At 46.2% G+C, this 20106-nt stretch overlaps 2 protein-coding genes across 5 annotated transcripts in view; both read right to left on the reverse strand.

Annotated features, from left to right (window-relative positions):
• LOC140418873 (uncharacterized) overlaps nt 1–1017 on the reverse strand; it is a 98177-nt gene extending 97160 nt beyond the window's left edge. The window contains exon 1 of the mRNA XM_072502517.1: nt 993–1017. The gene's annotated coding sequence lies outside the window, so the exon portion shown is untranslated. The remainder of the gene's footprint in view (nt 1–992) is intronic.
• Nucleotides 1018–6676: 5659 nt separating this feature from the next.
• LOC140418890 (uncharacterized) lies at nt 6677–20035 on the reverse strand. Of its 4 annotated transcripts, XM_072502541.1 has the most exons (5): nt 19587–20035; nt 16382–16488; nt 12336–12429; nt 11540–11737; nt 6677–11134 (listed from the first exon to the last, which is right to left on the reverse strand). In XM_072502541.1, exon 5 carries the CDS (start codon nt 10685–10687, stop codon nt 9905–9907), a length of 783 nt encoding a protein of 260 aa, XP_072358642.1. In that variant the 5' UTR covers nt 10688–11134; nt 11540–11737; nt 12336–12429; nt 16382–16488; nt 19587–20035; the 3' UTR covers nt 6677–9904. The 4 variants fall into 4 exon arrangements, with proteins under 4 accessions (XP_072358642.1, XP_072358641.1, XP_072358644.1 ...); XM_072502540.1 differs by lacking the exon at nt 11540–11737; XM_072502543.1 differs by lacking the exons at nt 11540–11737; nt 16382–16488.
• Nucleotides 20036–20106: the final 71 nt, after the last annotated feature.

Raw genomic sequence — 20106 nt, forward strand, 5'->3', positions numbered from 1 at the left:
GGTTTCCTCCCACAGTCCAAAGATGTGTGGGTTAGGTGGATTGGCCATGATAAATTGCCCTTAGTGTCCAAGAAATGTTAAGTGGGGTTACTGGGATAGGGTAGATACGTGGGCTTCAGTAGGAAGCTCTGTGTAAGTGCCGGTGCAGACTTGATGGGCCGAATGGCCACCTTCTGCACTGTAAATGCTATATTAAATTCTGAAGAGACAATTCTAGTTTATCTGGTACATTTTTCCCTCAAAAGCTGTAAATCCCCATCCCACACACTCCCTCCTCCCTGGGCTGAAAACCAAACCCATCTCACCACTTCTTTCCTCCACTCCCAGTTTTCTCCCTCCCTCTCCTCTGCCTGGGTTCAGTTCTCCAGCTCCTGTCTGCAGACTGACAATAAAATCAATGGGTTCTTATTGGGGGTTTGGGGCCTCCAGCGGGTGTTTGTGAATCCTCCCCGCCCACCTGCCAGGGTTTCCTTCCTTGCCAGAGATCAGAGTCCTCATTGATTTGAGTGCGAAGTGGAAGCTCTTATTTATTATCCCCCCCTCCCCCATCCTCTGATGTGAACCATCCTCCAGTGTCTGAAGCAGGATGGTGCCCGTTAACCTGGGCCTGTTCCCGGGAGGGAGGGAGAAGCCCCGCAACTGCAAACCAGGGAGCTGACAATGATTGTGAAGGAGTTGCTCCAGCTCACAATGCCCGGGGATTGACGGCAGGTTCGGGCCAATAGGAAGAAGGGGCGGGGCTGGAGGACGAACGAGTGCGGCTGGTCCTCCAACCAAACAGAGTGAATGGGAGGCGGAGCAAACGCCGGGGCTCTCGCCCTCCGCATGCGCCCGGCCGCACACTTCGCCCACTCGGGCCTGTCTCCGGGAAAAGCCCGAGCAGCTTTCGCCGGCTGAACTGCCGTATCCGACCTTCGTATTTGGGGCCAACATGGAGTGTTTATGAAGTTTCCCCATCCGTTCATCGCCTCCATTCCTCCCTCTTGACTTACCGGGCGCGATGTGAGGAGTTCCACCCAACCGCTTCAGTCCTGAGCTATAATCGGCACTGCGCATGCTCCAGATCACGTGGGAGACCGGGCTCAGCCCCGCCCCTCATTCACTCCGATTGGTTGGAGCAGCTGCACCGATCGGTCCTTCAGACCCGCCCCTCTTGTCCTATTGGACCAGAGCTGCCGTCAATCATTCCCAGGGCCTGGTGAGCTGGAGCACGCGCAGTGCCGATGTTGGACTCGGCCGGGAGGTTTCACTGAAACCCGGTGGAGGCTCCAAACACCAATAAGAAGTTTCCGGGCCCGGGTTTGCATCGAGCGGGGGGACAGCTGCGGCCTGCTCCCGGTGACAGGCCTGAGTTAACGGCCGCCGTCTTTATAGAGGCTGCAAACCCGCAGGGGGCAAAACATCAGAGACAGAGTTTGTTGTGAAACCAATGGGATATTGTAAATCAGGAGGTCAGGGTTACAGTCAACAACAACAACTTCTATTTATATAACACCTTTAACATCATAAATCATCCCAGTCTACTTCACAGGAACATTATAAAACAAAGTGAGACACCCAGACACAAAAGGAGATATTAGGGCAGGTGACCAAAACCTTGGTCAAAGAGGTGAGTTTTAAAGAGTGAAAGGAGGTAAGTGAGGTGGAGACGGGGAGGTTTCGGGAAGGAATTCAGTGCTTGGGGCCGAGGGAACTTAAAACCATGGCGGAGTAATTAGAATCGGGGGGGCGGGGGGTGCAAGAGTCCAGGATCAGAGCTGTGCAGATATCTCAGGGGGTTGTGGGGCTGGAGGAGATGACAGACACGGAGAGAGACAATGAAATGAAAAATGACATGAAAATCGCTTATTGTCGCAAGTAGGCTTCAAATGAAGTTACTGTGAAAAGCCCCTAGTCGCCACATTCCGGTGCCTGTTCGGGGAGGCTGTTACGGGAATCGAACCGTGCTGCTGGCCTGTCTTGGTCTGCTTTCAAAGCCAGCGATTTAGCCCTGTGCTAAACAGCCCCGATTTGAAAACAAGGGTGAGAATTGACTGGGAGCGAATGCAAGTCTCGGAGCACAGGGATCATAGGGGAAAGGAACTTGCTGTGAATTAAGACATGGTTAGCTGACTTTTGAATCGCTTGAAGTTTCCAGAGGCAGAATGTGGGAGAGCAGCCAGGTGTGTAATGGAATTGTCGAATCGGGAGGTGACGATGGTAAATAGGTGGAGGTGTGGGCTTAGTTAGGGTGCTCTTTCCAAGAGCCAGTGACGATTAGATGGGCCGAATGGCTTCCTTCTGCACTGTAAGTTCTATGAGGTCAGAAGCTCATATTGGATCAAGTATGAAACCAGATTTACAAAGAGACTGGCTAAGTCTCAGACTGTTGCCAGGGAGAGGGATAGAGTCGGTATGTCACGAATGGAGATTGGAACAGGGGCCGAACAGTGGATTCAGTCTTCTCCATATTTGATTGAAGTTATTTAGTCAGCAGGAAGAGAACCAGAATTGGCCCTGAGTCTGATATCCGGTATAACTTAGTTCGAGAGGGAGAGGAAGAACAAAGGAAACCCTGGAAGATTTGGAGAAACGACCTTCACAATTGCTCATCAAATCTTCACGTGGTCAGTTCTGGACACAAGGTTCACCTCTGTTATTTTGTCTGCTCAGTCAGGGTGATTCAGATTAATGTCTGTCACAAGTCATGGATGAAGTGATTTATAAAGCATATTCTTACCTCTAATTATATAACTTTGGTAAAAGGATACAGAAATAATGATCAAATACTTTATTTGGATTTCAGCCCCAGGAAGGAGGGAGAGTGTGTGGGACGGGGATTTACAGCTTTGGGGACAGAAGAGAGAAAAAAAATGTTCCGCAGAAACTGGAATTGTCTGTTCTGAATTTCTATCCTGTACTGACAGTGTGACCTTTGTAAACTCCTTTTCCAGGGCATGAGGGAGGATTTTCAGATAGGAAACACAAACCAAATATCACATTAAAATCCGACAGTGTCACTCGGTTGGTGTGGACCTGAATATCCTCAGACTATAAACTGGAATGAAAAATGTTTGTTCTGTTTATGGGAAAATATTTCAAACAGCAGTGTGACTGGAAAAGCAACGAGACACAAACGCACCAGAGTGAGTGTGTTCCAGTGAACTGACTGTGGAAAGAGCTTTAACCGGTTATAGCCTGAAAAAACACCACACTATTCACTAAGGGGAGAAACCATACACGTGTTCTGCGTGAGGACCAAGCTTCACTTGATTGTCTAAAGAGGAAACGGACAAAGACACTGACTCCATGGAGATACCATGGAAACCCTGGGGTATGATTTTCGCTTAGGGGGTTTCCAAAATGCGAGTTCATATCCCGGACGAGCTCTGCAAAGCGCTTGACTGGAGAGGTGATGGTGTACTGGTATTGTCACTGGATGAGTAATCCCGAGACCCAGCACAATTCTCTGAGAATGCGGGTTCAAACCCCACCATGGCAAATGCTTCATTGTGGCTGGTATTTGAACTTGAATCCAATAAATCAGGGGAAGCACAGTGGTTTCACAGCTCCACTGTCCCAGGTTCGATTCCCAGCTTGGGTCACTGTCTCTGCGGAGTCTGCACGTTCTCCTCGTGTCTGCGTGGGTTTACTCCGGGTGCTCCGGTTTTCTCCCACAGTCCAAAGATGTGCAGGTTTGGTGGAGTGGCCATGCTAAATTGCTCTTAGTGGCCAAAAGGGTTAAGTGGGGTTACAGGGTTATGGGGATAGGGTGGAGGTGTGGGCTTGAGAAGGGTACTCTTTCCAAGGGCCAGTGCAGACTCGATGTGCCGAATGGCCTGTTCTGCACTGTAAATTCTATGATTGTGGACGTTGGATGTTAAACAGTTTAGTGAGAATCGGTGCAAAGGACCAAAGGGTAAGTCTCTCAGACAAGAGGAGCACCGATAGAGCATGATGGGAAACAGCAGGAAAAGAGGAGAAAGATGTGAGTTCAGAATTTGGACGAGAAAGGTCTTTGAGGCAATTTTCCTGAGTGGGTTCGTGGAAGAGGAGCTGTAGAATCAGCTGATCAGATTGGTTCAATGGGTGGGGTTTTCCAGGCCTTCCTGCTGGCTGGATTTTCCAGTCCCACAGATCTCTCGGTCTGCTGTTCTGATTCATTGGTTGTCTCATTGGGTTCGCTGTATGCTTCCTGGTGTCTGTGGAAGAACTCCCGGAGCCTTATTCGCCTGATGAATTCCCTGGAGCGGAGAAACTACGACATCTTTGCAGCTTTCAACAAGTCATCGGTGAAGAAGAACATCTTGCCAAGGCCATCCCCACTACTTTCCTTCAAACAACCGCGCAACATCAAACAGACCATTGATTGCAGCAAACTACCCAGCGTTCAGGAGAACAGCGATCATGACACCAAACAACCCTGCCATGGCAACGTCTGCAAGACGTGTCAGATCATCACCATGGGTACCACCATTACAGGTGAGAACACCACCCAACCAAGTATGCGGTATATTCCTGCGCGACTCGGCCAACGTTATCTACCTCATACACTGCTGCAAAGGATGTTCCGAGGCGTGGTACATTGGCGAGGCCATGCAAACGCTGCGACAACAGACATCGCGCAACAATCGCCAGGCAGGAATGTTCCCTTCCAGTCGTGGAACACTTCAGCAGTCAAGGGCATTCAGCCTCTGATCTTCGGGTAAGCGTTCTCCAAGGCGGCCTTCAGGACTCGCGACAACGCAGAATCGCCAAGCAGAAACCGCTAGCCAGATTCCGCACACGAGTACGGCCTGGATTCATGTCACATTACATGCGCTTGCAAAACCCTACCAACTGTCCTGGCTTCAGACAATTCACACCCCTTTAACCTGTGATTATCCCTCTCTCCAGTCGCACCGTTTTGACCTGTGAAGACTTAATTACTTGCAAAGACTCGCATTCAAAGTACGATTTTGCATCATTGAATTCTTCTACATATAGGACATAGAACAGACAGTGCAGAAGGAGGCCATTCGATCCATCGAGTCTGATTCGAAATTGGCAGAAGCATTAAATGCTTCTAATTTATGATGTGGAGATGTCGGTGTTGGACTGGGATGGGCACAGTAAGAAGTCTTACATCACCAGGTTAAAGTCCAACAGGTTTGTTTAGAATCACTGGCTTCCAGAGCACCTTTCGCACGTTAGGTGAATGTGATAATCTCTACGCTACAGAAACAGCTGGCAGCACAGTACCCAATTGCCCTGTGCAACGTTCAACTGCACAGTCTTGCTGCAGATTTCAATAGTTCGGCTGGGAGGCCAAGTCACTTATTACATGAAGACAGCTTTTCCTTTAAAACAGATGTCTCAACTTGTAAGGCCAGAAGATATAGAACTTACATTGAACTTCAGCATTTGTTCAGTAAATATCTAACGGCATAATGCTCTCTGTTCAATCATTAATGCATCATTCTTAGCTTCCTACAGAAGATATCCACCAATTTTACTCAATATTTGTTTCATTCTTCAATGTTGAACATCAGTATATTTATTTGTTATATATGACTTCATTTTGAATTGAATAGCTCTCGAGTCTTCACCCTGAATAACTCTGAAATATACACCATTGAATTGCAAACATGACTGACCAAGTAAAGAAAGTGTTTCACTGGGTAACAGAAATCCCATGAATCTTTGTTCAGTTTGACCACACTCAGCCTTTGAACAAAGTCAAATATAGTTAAATGGAAGTGAATTGAGAATTATGTGTTGCTTATATTTGACCTCTCTGTGTTTTGGTATGAAACATTCTGCAGCCTAAATACAGTTCATGTATAAGAAAGGAGGGGTGACAGCAAATCCGCACTGAGCCTGGATTTCCTCATCTCCCTGAGTGGCTTTTCCTGTTTCTCTGTCATTCAGGCCGAATCTTTCAAAAGGTTCAGTTAAATCTCTGCTATTTCCTTGAATTCAGTTACAGTATCGTTTGTGTCTGTCTATATGAGCATACATTACCATTCGGTATGTTTTGGATGGTGATTAAAATATTAATCTGCGTCTACAAAGCCATTAAATTCTTTTGTGAACTAAGCAAACTGCCAAGATCCGCACTTTGTTTTTTCATGTCTGGAACGATCTGTCTGGACTGTACGCAGAACAATACTTTTCACTGTACCTCAGTACACGTGACAATGAATCAAATCCAATCAAAGAGACAGTTTCTTACTCGTCTTCAGATTGAACAATGAGCCGCCTTAAAAATTATTCATTCATGGGAGGTGGGCGTCACTGGCTGGGCCAGCATTTACTGCTCATTCCAATTGCCCTTGAACTGCGTGTCTTGTGAGGCTATTTCAGGGGGCACTTACAAATCAACCACAACATTGCTGTGGATCTGGGGTCACGTGTAGGCCAGGCCACATAAGGAGAGCAGATTTCCTGAAGGACATTAGTGAACCAGATGAGTTTTTACAACAATCAAGAATGTTATCATCAGACTTTTAATTCGATACTGTTATTCAATTTCACCATCTGTCACAGGCAGATTCGATCCCAGATCCCCAGAGCATTAACCTGGGTCTCTGGATTACTCGCCCAGTAACAATACCATTCCTCCAATGCCTAGCCCACATAGTCTTGGCAGAATATGATGTTTAGTGTTGTGTTCTTTGATCTATTCTTTCAATGACACTACAGAATTGCTGGTGACTTAGCCAGAACGATGATTTATTAATGTACACGTGGTACGGTAATGATCAGAATGCTATACAGACCAAGTTATCACAGAGTTAAATTCAACACTCTTGGAACTACCCTTATGTGCAACTGGCCTCGTGCACGCTTTACAACCTTCTGCTGGTAGCTGGATGTCACCCGACTGATGCCTGACGCCATCTACTGGTGGGAGGTCACACTGCTGAGTACATGTAATATTATATACACGCTTCTCACATCATCTTGTAACTTCTCAAAATTATTGAGCAATTTATTTTTTCAAACAAATTCTGATAGCTCTGCAGTTTCTGGAAACATTTTGGTTGATTGTTTATTTTTTAAAACAAAGATCTAGTCTTTGCAATATAATTACCCAATACACCAATTCACTAATGATGATCAATGTTCACTACTGAATAATCATGAATAGAATTGTGTTCTTTTGCTATGAAATCAATACATAGTTAATATAGAAAAGGTACAGAAGGTGAAATGGCTGCAGGAAGCCACATGCTAGAGGTATAAAAGGGCTTCCTTGACCTTGTGAATACACTGTGAAAATGACAATTTTATAACTAAATGTGATTACACATGGTACTTACAGCTTCCTACATTACAACAGTGAATATGTTTCAAAAGTACTCCATTGGCTTTAAAACACTTTAGGAGGTCCAGTGGTAGTGAGAGGTTTTATAGAAATGTTCATTTATTCTAATTGTCTGCAAACTAAGATTTTTTACACTCGATGTCCTCACCAGAATCATTGATGAAGACTGAGTCTTAATTTTGTGTGATAACCATGGCGTTGACACAGTTTGAATACTTTGAATACTCTGTGAACCTCTAGACACACCATAAGCACAATTATTTGTTGTAAAACACAGCTAGTTGTTGTGATTTGGAATACAGTTTGTAAATGGTGGTCAAGCCTCTTTAGACTGTCATTTGATATATTCCAAAAAAGAAAACAAAATAGTTGAACTCTGGGATTAAATGGGTCGCAGTACAGAGAGCTGGGATGGGAAAATGGGCCACATAGACTCCTCTGTGCTCTCAGAGCCTTATGTCCCATGTAAAATGAGCGGTAACAACCTCGAACCTACTGCCTATGAGTGTAGGAGATGCAGAGACGACGGAAGAATTTCAATCGGAAATTGGACAGGTACTGAGAGAAATAAACCTACAGGGATTCGGGGATAGAACAGGGCAATGGACAGCCTGGCTTCCTCCACAGGGAGCCGACACAGTCTCAGAGGGCTGAATGGCCCTATTCTCCACCCTCCAGATGCTGTGATCTCAGGAGAGAAATTCAGCTGCTCCAGCCACTCCAACTAACTGGAGTCCCTTCTCCCTGGTGCCATTCTAGCACAATGGTTAGCACTGTTGCTTCACAGCACAGATCCGCAGATTCGATTCCTGGTTTGGGTCACTGTCTGTGCGGAGACTGCACGTTTTCCCTGTGTCTGCATGGGTTTCCTCCGGGTGCTCCAGTTTCCTACTACAAGTCCCTAAGATGTGCTTGTTAGGTGAATTGGAGATTCTGAATTCTCCCTCGGTGTAACCGAACAGGCGCCGGAGTGCGGCGACTAGGGGATTTTCACAGTAACTTCATTGCAGTGTTAATGTAAGCCCACTTGTGACAATAATAAAGATTATTATTATTGTAAATGTCCTCTGCACCCTCTCTAAGAACTTCACATGTTAAAGTGTGGGGCCCTATCTAGGGTTCCAGTCCAGAGGGATAGAATTGAAAAGCACGGAGGAAATGTTCAACTTGTTTAGAACCAGGGTTAGACTACACTGGGAGCACTGACAACATTGGTGATCTCCATTTAGAAAAAGGAAATAGAGGCACTGGATAAGGTGCAACAAAGATTCATAATAGACAGAACTGAGAGCATTTAATACTCATGATGTGGAGATGCCGACCATCAGGAGCAGAGAGACGCAGAGAGATCTGGGCGTGCAGGTCCACAGGTACTTAAAAGTGGCAGCACAGGTGGAAATGGTGGTGAAGCATATGGCATGCTTGCCTTCATAGGACGGGGTATCGAGTATAAAAGCTCAAACATTATGTAACAATTACATAGAATGTTGGTTAGGCCACATTTGGAATACTGTGTCCCAATTCTGGTCACTGCGCTACCAGAAGGACGTGGAGGCTTTGGAGAGAGAGTACAGAAAAGGTTTACCAGGATGTTGCCTGGTATGGAGGGTATTAGCTATGAGGAGAGATTGAATAAACGGGATTGTTCTCCCGAGAGAGACGGAGGCTGAGGGACGACCTGATAGAAGTTTATAAAATTATTAAGGATACAGATAGGGTGAACAGTTGGAGGCTTTTTCCCAGGGCGGAAATGACAATTACAAGGGGGCACAAGTTCAAGGTGAGGGTGGAAAGGTTCAGTGGAGATGTGCGGGGGAAGTTTTTTTACACAGTGGGTGCTGGTGGAGTGGAATGCTCTGCCAAGTGAGGTGGTTGAGGCAGATATGTTAGCGACCTTTAAGACTTATCTGGATAGGCACATAGACAGACAGGGTATAGAAGGATACAGGTGGTTGGTCTAGATAGGACACGTGACTGGTACGGGCTTGGAGGGCCGATGGACCTGTTCCTGTGCTGTATTGTTATTTGTTCTATACAGGGCCTTGGCAAGGCCGAACCAGGAATATTGTGTGCAGTTTTGGTCTCATTATCTAAGGAAGGATGTTCTTGCTCTAGAGGGAGTGCAGAGCAGGTTTACCAGACTGATTCCTGGGATGGTGGGACTGACGTATGAGAAATTGAATCAGTTAGGATTGTATTCGCTGGAGTTCAGAAGAATGGGGGATCTCAGAGAAACCTATAATATTCTAACAGGACTTGACAGGGTAGATGCAGGAAAGATTTTCCCAATGGTGGGAGTGTACAGAACCAGAGGTCGCAGTCTGAGGATACGGGCTAGACCATTTAGGACAGAGATTTCTTCAACCAGAGAGTGGTGAGTCAGTGGAATTTGTTACCACAGGAAATAGTTGAGGCCAATACATTGCATGTTTTCAAGAAGCAGTTAGATATAGCACTTTGGGCGAAGGGAATCAAAGGATATGGAGGGGAAAGCGGGATTAAGCTATTGAGTTGAATGATAAGCCATGATCATAATGAATGGCAGAGTAGGCGGGAAGGGCCAAATGGCCTCTTCCAGCTCCTATTTTCTATGTTTCTTTGTAATCCCTTCCCACACTAAGAGGAGGTGAATGGCTTCTCCCTAGTGTGAATTCGCTGATGTTTCCGCAGGACGGATGAATCACTGAATCCCTTCCCACACTGAGAGCAGGTGAACGGCCTCTCCCCAGTGTGAACTCGCTGATGTTTCCGCAGGACGGATGAATCAATGAATCCCTTCCCACACTGAGAGCAGGTGAATGGCCTTTCCCCAGTGTGAATTCGCTGATGTTTCTGCAAGGCGGGTGAATCAATGAATCCCTTTCCGCACTGAGAGCAGATGAATGGCCTCTCCCCAGTGTGAATTCGCTGATGTTTCAGCAGAGCGGATGAAGCTCTAAATCTGTGCCCACACTGAGAGCAGGTGAATGGCTTCTCCCCTGTGTGAACTCGCTGGTGTGTCTGCAGACTGGATGACTGAGTGAATCCCTGCCCACAGTGAGAGCAGGTGAAAGGACGCTCACCAGTGTGAACTCGCTGATGCTTCCGCAGGTTGGATAAATCATGGAATCCCTTCCCACACGGAGAGCAGGTGAATGGCTTCTCCCCAGTGTGAATTCGCTGGTGTTTCCGCAGGGCGGATGAAGAAAGGAATCCCTTCCCACACTGAGAGCAGATGAATGGCCTCTCCCCAGTGTGAATTCGCTGATGTTTCTGCAGGGCAGATGAATCAATGAATCCTTTCCCACACTGAGGGCAGGTGAATGGCCTCTCCCCAGTGTGACTGCGTTGATGAATCTTCAGCTCATATGGGGATCTGTATCCCTTCCCACAGTCCCCACATTTCCACGGTTTCTCCATGTTTTGGGTCTCCTCGTGTCTATCCAGATTGGACAGTCACTGGAAGCCTTGTCTATACACAGAACACGTGCAGTCTCTCCTCACTGAATGGTGTGATGTTTTTTCAGGCTGTGTAATAGTTGATGCTCTTTTCAGTAATTTCACTGGAAATCTCTCACTCGGGTGTGTTTTGTGTGGGTCTCGGTGCTTTTCCAGTCACACTAATGTTTCCTCAGTTAGTTCACTGGAACACTCTCACTCGGGTGTGTGTTGTTTGGGTCTCGGTGCTTTTCCAATCACATGCACGTTTAAAATCTTTTGAAGCCGACAGATCGGACAAACATTTCTCCTTCTTGCCGATGATATCCAGAGCCCGATGATATTCAAATCAGAAGGAATCGAGTGAGTTTGTCACATCGAGACGTGATGTTTGAGATTTCTGTCTATAATTCTTCCTCTTCCAATATCCTTCAAAAACAATTTACAAAAGTCATCATTGTTAGTACAGGATAGAAATTCAGATCGGACAATTCTATTTCAATGGACATTATTTACTCTATTGTTCTCAAAAAGCTATGAATCTCCATCCCACACAATCTCCCTCCATTCTCACTCTGCTGTGTCTAATATTCAGCCTCCCAATTCTCCTGAAGGTGCTGATTCATGTTGATTGATAGATCAGCTCATTGCTTCCTGTCCAAGACACAGAGATTATAACAGGAGCAAGAGTAGACCATTCGGCCCACTGAGTCTGCTCAACCATTCAATGAGATCCTTGGCCGATCTACCTCAGCACCATTTTCCCCACACGGTCCCCATATCCCTCGATATCTTCAATATCTAGAAACCTGTTAATATTTGTCTTGAACATACCTGATGACTGAGGCTCCACATTCCTCTGGGGTAGAGAATTCCAAAGCTTCACCACATCCACGAGTGAAGAAATCCCTCCTCATCTCAGCTTTCTCTCTATTTTCGCCTGTTCCCCATAACCCTTAACTACATTGTCAATAAAATATCTGTCAAACTTGTGCTTCAATATATTCAATGACTCCCAGATACAACTGGTCCCTGTGGAAGAGAAATCCAAAGACTAACAACCCTCTGAGGGAAGAGATGACTGGAAATCTATAACGTAGCTACAGTCTTACATTACAAGACAAGAAATAATAATACATTAACTTTATTACAAACTAAATAATATATCTAATCTGGACCATGCAACAACACTCGCGATATCTCTGTCCATTATTAATTTAATTGCCCTGAAAAGTCAGCCATCTCCTGGGGAACCCACCCCTTTAATTGTGAACATTAGGAAAGAGACAATCTTTTTTGAAATAGATTTAGAGTAACCAATTATTTATTTTTTTTGCAATTAAGGTGCAATTTAGCGTGGCCAATCCACCTACTCTGCACATCTTTGGGTTGTGGAGCTGAGACCCATGCAGACACAGGGAGAATATGCAAACTCCACACGGACAGTGACCCAGGGCCGGGATCGAAGCCGGTAAGGCCCTGTGAGGCAGCAGTGCTATGCTTTTAGTCAGTCAAATAAATGCGTCAACCGGTTAAGGCAATGTTTTTCAAACTTTTTTTCCGGGGACCCATTTTTGTCAACCGGCCAATCTTCGCCGGCCGACCTTCGCGACCCACCATTTTCTCTTACCTTGTTTGCTGCTGACAAAATGAAGGATTCGCAATCGTGTCCAAAGCCCGTGATGTCAATGTTCAGGGGGCAAGACCTGCTCTCTGCCTCCGTTCTAGAATACATCAAATTTTGTTTTCAATCTTCTGCGTCTCTGATTGTGCAAATTCGCTGGCAACAGCTGGCTCTTTGTTTTTTTTTTGGGGGGGGAGGGGTTTATTTGATAAAGTTTAACAGGAGAAAAATGCAGAAACTGAAAATGTTTTCATCCTCTAGAAATTGGAGTTTCACCACATTGTTTTTTGAAGACTAAAGGGATTAAGGGTTATGGTGTTCGGGCCGGAAAGTGGAGCCGAGTCCACAAAAGATCAGCCATGATCTCATTGAATGGTGGAGCAGGCTCGAGGGGCCAGATGGCCTACTCCTGCTTCTAGTTCTTATGTTCTTATTTCACTTAAACATTACAATTAAAAAAGTTAAAAAATAAAAGATACTTAAAAATCAATCAATTAATTGATAAAACTTCCAAATACGACCTGCAGGCACTTTGTTTTGGAATGTTTAAAAATCAAGATTAAAAACGCTGACATTCTTTGTTGAAGTTACAGCTGCGGTGGAACCATCGTTGGATCACTCGCCATTCTTGAGTAAGAGACTTCCACTTCATCAGCATCAAAGTTCAGAAAGCAACCAATCACATCATTCTCCCCAAACCTTTTGCAGCCGGCTTTTAACAATGCCGGCTGCGAACGGCCTTCAAAAAGGCTGCGACTAGACTTTAAAAAATGCGGCCGCACTGCGCCTGCGTGCCCCACTCATCGGTGCGCATGCGCAAAACTCACGTGCAAGACGCTGAGCATGCGCACCGGTGAGCGAGCACGCATGCGCAGTGCGGCCACATGGTTTCTATATGTTTGTGGCCATTTTTAAGGCCGCTTGCAGCCGACATTATTAAAAGTCAGCTGCTGCGGCTGTTGCGCACGGATTTGCGCGTTCGGGAGCGCCGCGATGGACGGCTCCGCGACCCTCCCGATACCTGCCCACAACCCACCCGCGGGTCGTGCCCCCGACTTTGACAATGCCTGTGTTAAGGAGATGGGTGGGAGGAGTTGGAAACACTTTGTGGAGCCGTGAACCTTCACGTAAATATTTTTTCTCCCAATTAAGGGGCGATTTAGTGTGGCTCCAGTTTGGGCTCAAATCATCAATAAGGACTCTGATCTCTGGGAAGGAAGGAAACCCTGGCAGGTGGGCAGGGAGGATTCACAAACACCCGCTGGAGACCCCAAGCTCCCAATAAGACCCATTGATTTTATTGTCAGTCTGCAGACAGGAGCTGGAGAACTGAACCCAGGCAGAAGAGAGGGAGGGAGAAAACTGGGAGTGGAGGAAAGAAATGGTGCAGAAGGTGAGATGGGTTTGGATTTCAGTCCAGGGAGGAGGGAGAGTGTGTGGGACTGGGATTTCCAGCTTTGGGGGAACAAGAGAGGAAAAAATGTTCCAGAGGAACTAGAATTGTCTGTTCAGAATTTCTATCCTGGACTGACAGTGATGACTTCATTTTTTTTTAAGATTTGAAAAAAATTACATTTAGAGGACCCAATTATTTTTTTCCCCAATTAAAGAGTAACTTTAGCGTGGCCAATTCACCTACCTGGCAGATATTTTTGGATTGTGGGGGCCAGACCCACGTAGACATGGGGAGAATGTGCAAACTCCATGCGGACAGTGACCCAGAACCGGGATCAAACCCGGGTTCTCGGTTAACCACTGAGCCACCGTGCCTGTCCCTAATGATGGCTTTTGTAAACTCCTTTTACAGGATATTACAAAGGGAGAAGTTACAGATGGAAACTCAAATCAAACTTCACAAAGGGCAGCACGGTAGCATTGTGGATAGCACAATTGCTTCACAGCTCCAGGGTCCCAGGTTCGATTCCGGCTCGGGTCACTGTCTGTGCGGAGTCCGCACATCCTCCCCGTGTGTGCGTGGCTTTGCTCCGCGTGCTCCGGTTTCCTCCCACAGTCCAAAGATGTGCAGGTTAGGTGGATTGGCAGTGTCCAAAATTGCCCTTAGTGTTGGGTTGGGTTACTGGGTTATGAGGATAGGGTGGAGGTGTTGACCTTGGGTAGGGTGCTCTTTCCAACAGCCGGTGCAGACTCGACGGGCCGAATGGCCTCCTTCTGCACTGTAAATTCTATGATAATCTATGATAATCAAGATTTAACAGAGTCACTCCATTCATCAGGACCTGAATATCATTGGCCCGTGAATGTGGAAGAAGAAATGTTTGTCTGTTCTGTCTGTAGGAAAAGGTATCAAGAACAGTGTGACTGAAAAAACCCCGAAACACACACGACTCGCATGAGAGTGGTCCAGTGAACTGACTGTGGAAAGAGCTTTAACCAGTTACTCAGTCTGAAAAAATATCACACCATTCACAGCTGGGAGAGACCGTACACATGTTCTCTGTGGGGACAAGACATAAACTGATCGTCAAACGTGGAAAGGGACAAGGACACCAGCAGCTTGCTGAAACCATGGAAATGTGGGGACTGTGGGAAGGGATTCAGATCCCCATGTGAGCTGGAGATTCATCACCGTAGTCACACCGGCGACAGAGCACTCACCTGTTCTGAGTGTGGGAAGGGAGTCCCTCAGTGGGGATTTAACAGGATGTAGGAGCCGAGCTGGTGAGGAAGCGAGTGGCTTTTAATAAGGTTCAGACTGCTCTATGTGAGAAAGGAGTTTGATTCGGGGGGTATACCCGGCATAGCTGCGGCTACATAGGAGTCTAAAGACTTCCATTTTGAGACACTGGAGGAGGTGAATGCCTTCATTGTAAAGCATGAACTGGGGTCCAGTTATCTGTATTGGACAAGATCTACCTTTCCTGTGGGGTGGGATGGGTGTTGTGATATCCTCTATATAGTTTTTGGTATTTTCTGATAAAATCTGTTTAAGGATGAAGTGAGATTTTCTTTATGAAACACAATGTAGATATATAGGGGGTGAGGAGGGAGACGGGTGAGCTGACAGATGACTAAAGAACTGTTTTTGTTTTACTCTGAGTGTATGGATACGTCTGTGGCAGCCATCTTGGGTGGACTCTTGGCCTGTACATTTTGAAGATTCACTGGATAGTCCCTCATGGCGGATTCCGTGATGGGGGGATGGGGAGAACCCTGATTCAGCTGGTCACCTGAACGTAAGGGGATTGGGTGGACCTGTGAAGAGGTGGAGGGTGTTCACTCACCGAAAGAATCTAAATGCTGCTGTGGTGTTCTTTCAGGAGACTCACTTGCGGGTTGGAGATCAGACCAGACTGTGGAGGGGTGAGCCAAGTGTTTCACTCGGGCTTTGACGAAAGGCTCAAGGTGCTGCAATTATTTTGTTTCATAAATTTAGAGTACCCAATTCATTTTTTCAAATTAAGGGGCAATTTAGCGTGGCCAATTCACCTACCCTGCACATCTTTGGGTTGTGGGGGTGAAATCCACACAAACACGGGGAGAATGTGCAAACTCCACAGGCAGTGACCCAGAGCTAGGATCGAACCTGGGACCTCGGCTCCGTGATGCAGCAGTGCTAACCGCTGCACCACCATGCTGCCCGTGAGGTGCTGCAATTCTATTCGATAAACAGGTCCTCTTTCGGTCACTAAGATCATTGCGGACAGTAATGGGAGATACATGGTGGTCAGTGGGTCGTTGCCCCTAACTGGGACAATGTGTCATTTGCAAAATAATTGTTGGGACCCATCCCAGACCTGGATACACATCAATTGATTCTTGGAGCAAATCTCAATTGCGTACTGGATCCTAAAATGGACTGGTCCAAGCCCATTCAACTGCTACAAAAACAGGAAAAGGGAATGAAACCGGACGGACCACCCGGCAGCGACCCAGGCACCGGAAACGACAACAGCAAACCCAGCAAAAGATAAAGAAAAGCTGTTCATTAGCAGATTGTAAAAGGATTATGGGACACAGATTTATGATTGTGAGCAAGATCTAAAGGGAAGATTTTACACAGTGAGTGGTAATGACCTGAACTCAATGCTTACACACAAAGGTCGATAATCTCCAGGTCCTGGCAACTCGAGCAGTGGTGTTAGAATTTGATGTGAGGATTGGTTGTGAGTTTTCTGTCTGCGAATCCCTTTCTAATCCCCTGTGAAAGAAGTTTACAAAGGCATTACTGTCAGTCCAGAAATGAACTTCAGGAAAGATAAACATTTCTCCTGGTTTGAATTTGCTGTGTGTAAATCCTCCCCTACTAATCCCCTGTAAAAGGAGTTTCCAAAATTAATCACCATCAGTCCAGGATAGAAATTCACCATATTCTCCCCTCCTGCTCCCTGATCCAGGATGACCGCTCACCCCCCCCGCTGCACACTGACCCTCTTGTCATCAGCAGTCCCTCGATTTGAGGGTGTTGTCTACTCAGGGTTGGGAGTTTCTGCCCTGGGCCATCATGTGACTGAACAGAGCCGCAGAGCTTTGGACACATGGGACAGGATGTCCAATGAATCATAGAATCTACAGTGCAGAAGGAAACCATTCGGCCCATCGGGTCTGCTCCTGCATTACCTGATCTGGCCAACTCACTGAAATGTGGTTTATTCTGAATTGCCCAGCAAGCCACTCAGTTTAAGGGCAATTAGGAATGGGCAACCAAGCTGGTTTGCCCCTGACACTCACATCCGATAAAGAATAGAGAAAATCAAAGGGCTGTTTCCAGTGCCGGTTTCCAAGGAATCAGTACTGGGCCCTTCACTCCTGGTGACATCACTGATTTGAAAGTAAATGTAGGAACATGAATAAGAAGTTTACCTGTGACACAAAAATGATTAAACACTTGATAGTGAGGAAGAAAGCTGGAGGCAAAACAAGGCAAAGGATTTCATGATAAATGACAGGACAGGACTAGTTAGGCCAGAGAGAGATTTCTGTGTAGAGGAAGATTGCACCAGAGAGAACACAGAGGGGATTTAAGAACATCAGCCAGAAATTAACAATGCTTGCGCAGAGGAAAGTTTGGACAAACTGGGCCTGTTTTCTTTGGAACTGAAATGTCTGAAGGGAAACCAAAATGAAATTTTCAAAAGCAGCCTGGTCGGTAGAGCATGGGAGTCTTAATCCCAGGGCCGTGGGTTCAAGACCCACGTTGGGCGCTTCAGCTTCTTTAATCTGAGAACATTGAGCTGAACTGTTTTATGGGCGGCACGGTAGCACAGTGGTTAGCACTGTTGCTTCACAGCGCCAAGGTACCGGGATTAATTCCCACTTGGGACACTGTCTGTGCGGAGCGTGCACGTTCTCCAGTGTCTGTATGGGTTTCCTCCCACAAGTCCCGAAAGACGTGCTTGTTAGGTGAATTGGACATTCTGAATATATATATATATAAGTATATATAAATGATTTGGAGGAAAATGTAACTGGTCTGATTAGTAAGTTTGCAGACGACACAAAGGTTGGTGGAATTGCGGATAGCAATGAGGACTGTCAGAGGATACAGCAGGATTTAGATTGTTTGGAGACATGGGCGGAGAGATGGCAGATGGAGTTTAATCCGGAAAAATGTGAGGTAATGCATTTTGGAAGGTCTAATGCAGGTAGGGAATATACAGTGAATGGTAGAACCCTCAAGAGTATTGAAAGTCAAAGAGATCTAGGAGTACAGGTCCACAGGTCACTGAAAGGGGCAACACAGGTGGAGAAGGTAGTCAAGAAGGCATATGGCATGCTTGCCTTCATTGCCCGGGGCATTGAGTATAAGAATTGGCAAGTCATGTTGCAGCTGTATAGAACCTTAGTTAGGCCACACTTGGAGTATAGTGTTCAATTCTGGTCGCCTACACTACCAGAAGAATGTAGAGGCTTTAGAGAGGGTGCAGAAGAGATTTACCAGAATGTTGCCTGGTATGGAGGGCATTAGCTATGAGGAGCGGTTGAATAAACTTGCTTTGTTCTCACTGGACCGAAAGAGGTTGAGGGGCGACTGATAGAGGTCTACAAAATTATGAGGGGCATAGACAGAGTGGATAGTCAGAGGCTTTTCCCTGGGGTAGAGGGGTCAATTACTAGGGGGCATAGGTTTAAGGTGAGAGGGGCAAGGTTTAGAGTAGATACACGAGGCAAGTTTTTTACGCAGAGGGTAGTGGGTGCCTGGAACTCGCTACCGGAGGTGGTGGTGGAAGCAGGGACGATAGTGACATTTAAGGGTCATCTTGACAAATACATGAATAGGATGGGAATAGAGGGATAAAGACCGAGGTAGTGTAGAAGATTGTAGTTTAGTCGGGCAGCATGGTCGGCACGGGCTTGGAGGGCCAAAGGGCCTGTTCCTGTGCTGTACATTTCTTTGTTCTTTGTTCTAATACTCTCTCTGTGCCCAAATAGGTGCCAGAGTGTTACTACTGGGGGATTTTCACAGTAACTTCATTGCAGTGTTAATGTCAGCCTACTTGTGACAACAATAAAGATTATTCTCAATGTATAAAATTCTGGGGGATCATGGTGGCACACTGGTTGTGTGCCTGCGTGCTGGGGACCCGGGTTCGATCCTGGCCCCGGGTCACAGTCTGTAAGGAGTTTGCACATTCTCCCATTGTGTGGGTTTCAACCCCACGACCCAAATATGTGCAGGGTAGGTGGCTTGGCCAAATTAAATTGCCCCTTGATTGGAAAAATATCTAAATTTACATTTTTTAAATTTCTGAGGGATCTATATAGCTTGGATAGGAAGGTCCTATTCCCTTTGGTTGAGGGATACATATAAAAGGGGGCAGAGATTTAGGGAAGGACTAGGAGGTTTAGAGGATGGTGAGGATCTGTGACATGCTGCCGGAAATGATGGCAGAAACCCTCATAACATTTAAAAAGTATTTAGATTTACATCAATTCAGATGTCTCTTAAAAAGCTACAGACCATAATCTGGAAATTGGGATGAGACCGAATACCTACTTTGTAGCCACGGTGAGCTGAATGAAATGCAACAGTAACAACAAACTTGAACAAAATCCAGGATAGTAACTCTCACTACTAACAAGGTCAGCAGTTTGCCCAGTTTAGCTGCCAAGTATGCTAATGTGGTAATTTTAAAATGTACCTGCATACATAAGAGTACAACAGCAAATTATTTAACTTCTCCAATGTGATCGGTGTAATTAGTCTCAAATTTAACCTGGAATGGTCATTTACATCTTCCCAGTCATTCTTGATATCTGAAATCTTTGTCCTCAGACAGAACAGAAAAAACATTTTACCTCCCAATGATATTCAGGTCGTGGTGAATGGAGTAAGTCTGTCAGATGATGATGTGATGTTTGGTTTGAAATTCCCGTTAGTAAATCCTCCTCTTTCTAAAGGAGCTTCCAAAGGAATTTAACTCTCAGTCCAGGAGAGGAAATTCACAAAAGTGTCTCTCTTCGGGCTTCCGGGTCGAGAACGATCGCGCATGCGCCCTGCTGCACCTGAGAAAGATGGCGGCCGCGCATGCGCCCTGCTGCACCTGAGAAAGATGGCGGCCGCGCAGGCGCCCTCAACACCAAAACTGATGACAGCCGTTTACAGGGGCCGATCAGACAGAAAAACACCTATGCGGCCGCCCCATTCGGTACAAACACCGAACTGTATCAAAAGTGCCGGAACCAATTCATCACTCTAAGGAACGTAACGGAACAATGGCGGATTAGTCCACCCGGAATGCCGGGCGCGGATGAATACGCCCTATCTCCATCACAGTAGCCAGAACGAGTCGGCATCAGAATGTCCCGCCCCCGGAAG

Source organism: Scyliorhinus torazame, chromosome 5 (assembly GCF_047496885.1).
Source record: "Scyliorhinus torazame isolate Kashiwa2021f chromosome 5, sScyTor2.1, whole genome shotgun sequence".
Classification (NCBI taxonomy): domain Eukaryota; kingdom Metazoa; phylum Chordata; class Chondrichthyes; order Carcharhiniformes; family Scyliorhinidae; genus Scyliorhinus; species Scyliorhinus torazame.

Coding starts and splice junctions, on each gene's coding strand:
- LOC140418890 (XM_072502543.1), bottom strand. CDS start 10,687: ATGGAGAAACCGTGGAAATGTGGGGACTGTGGGAAGGGATACAGATCC.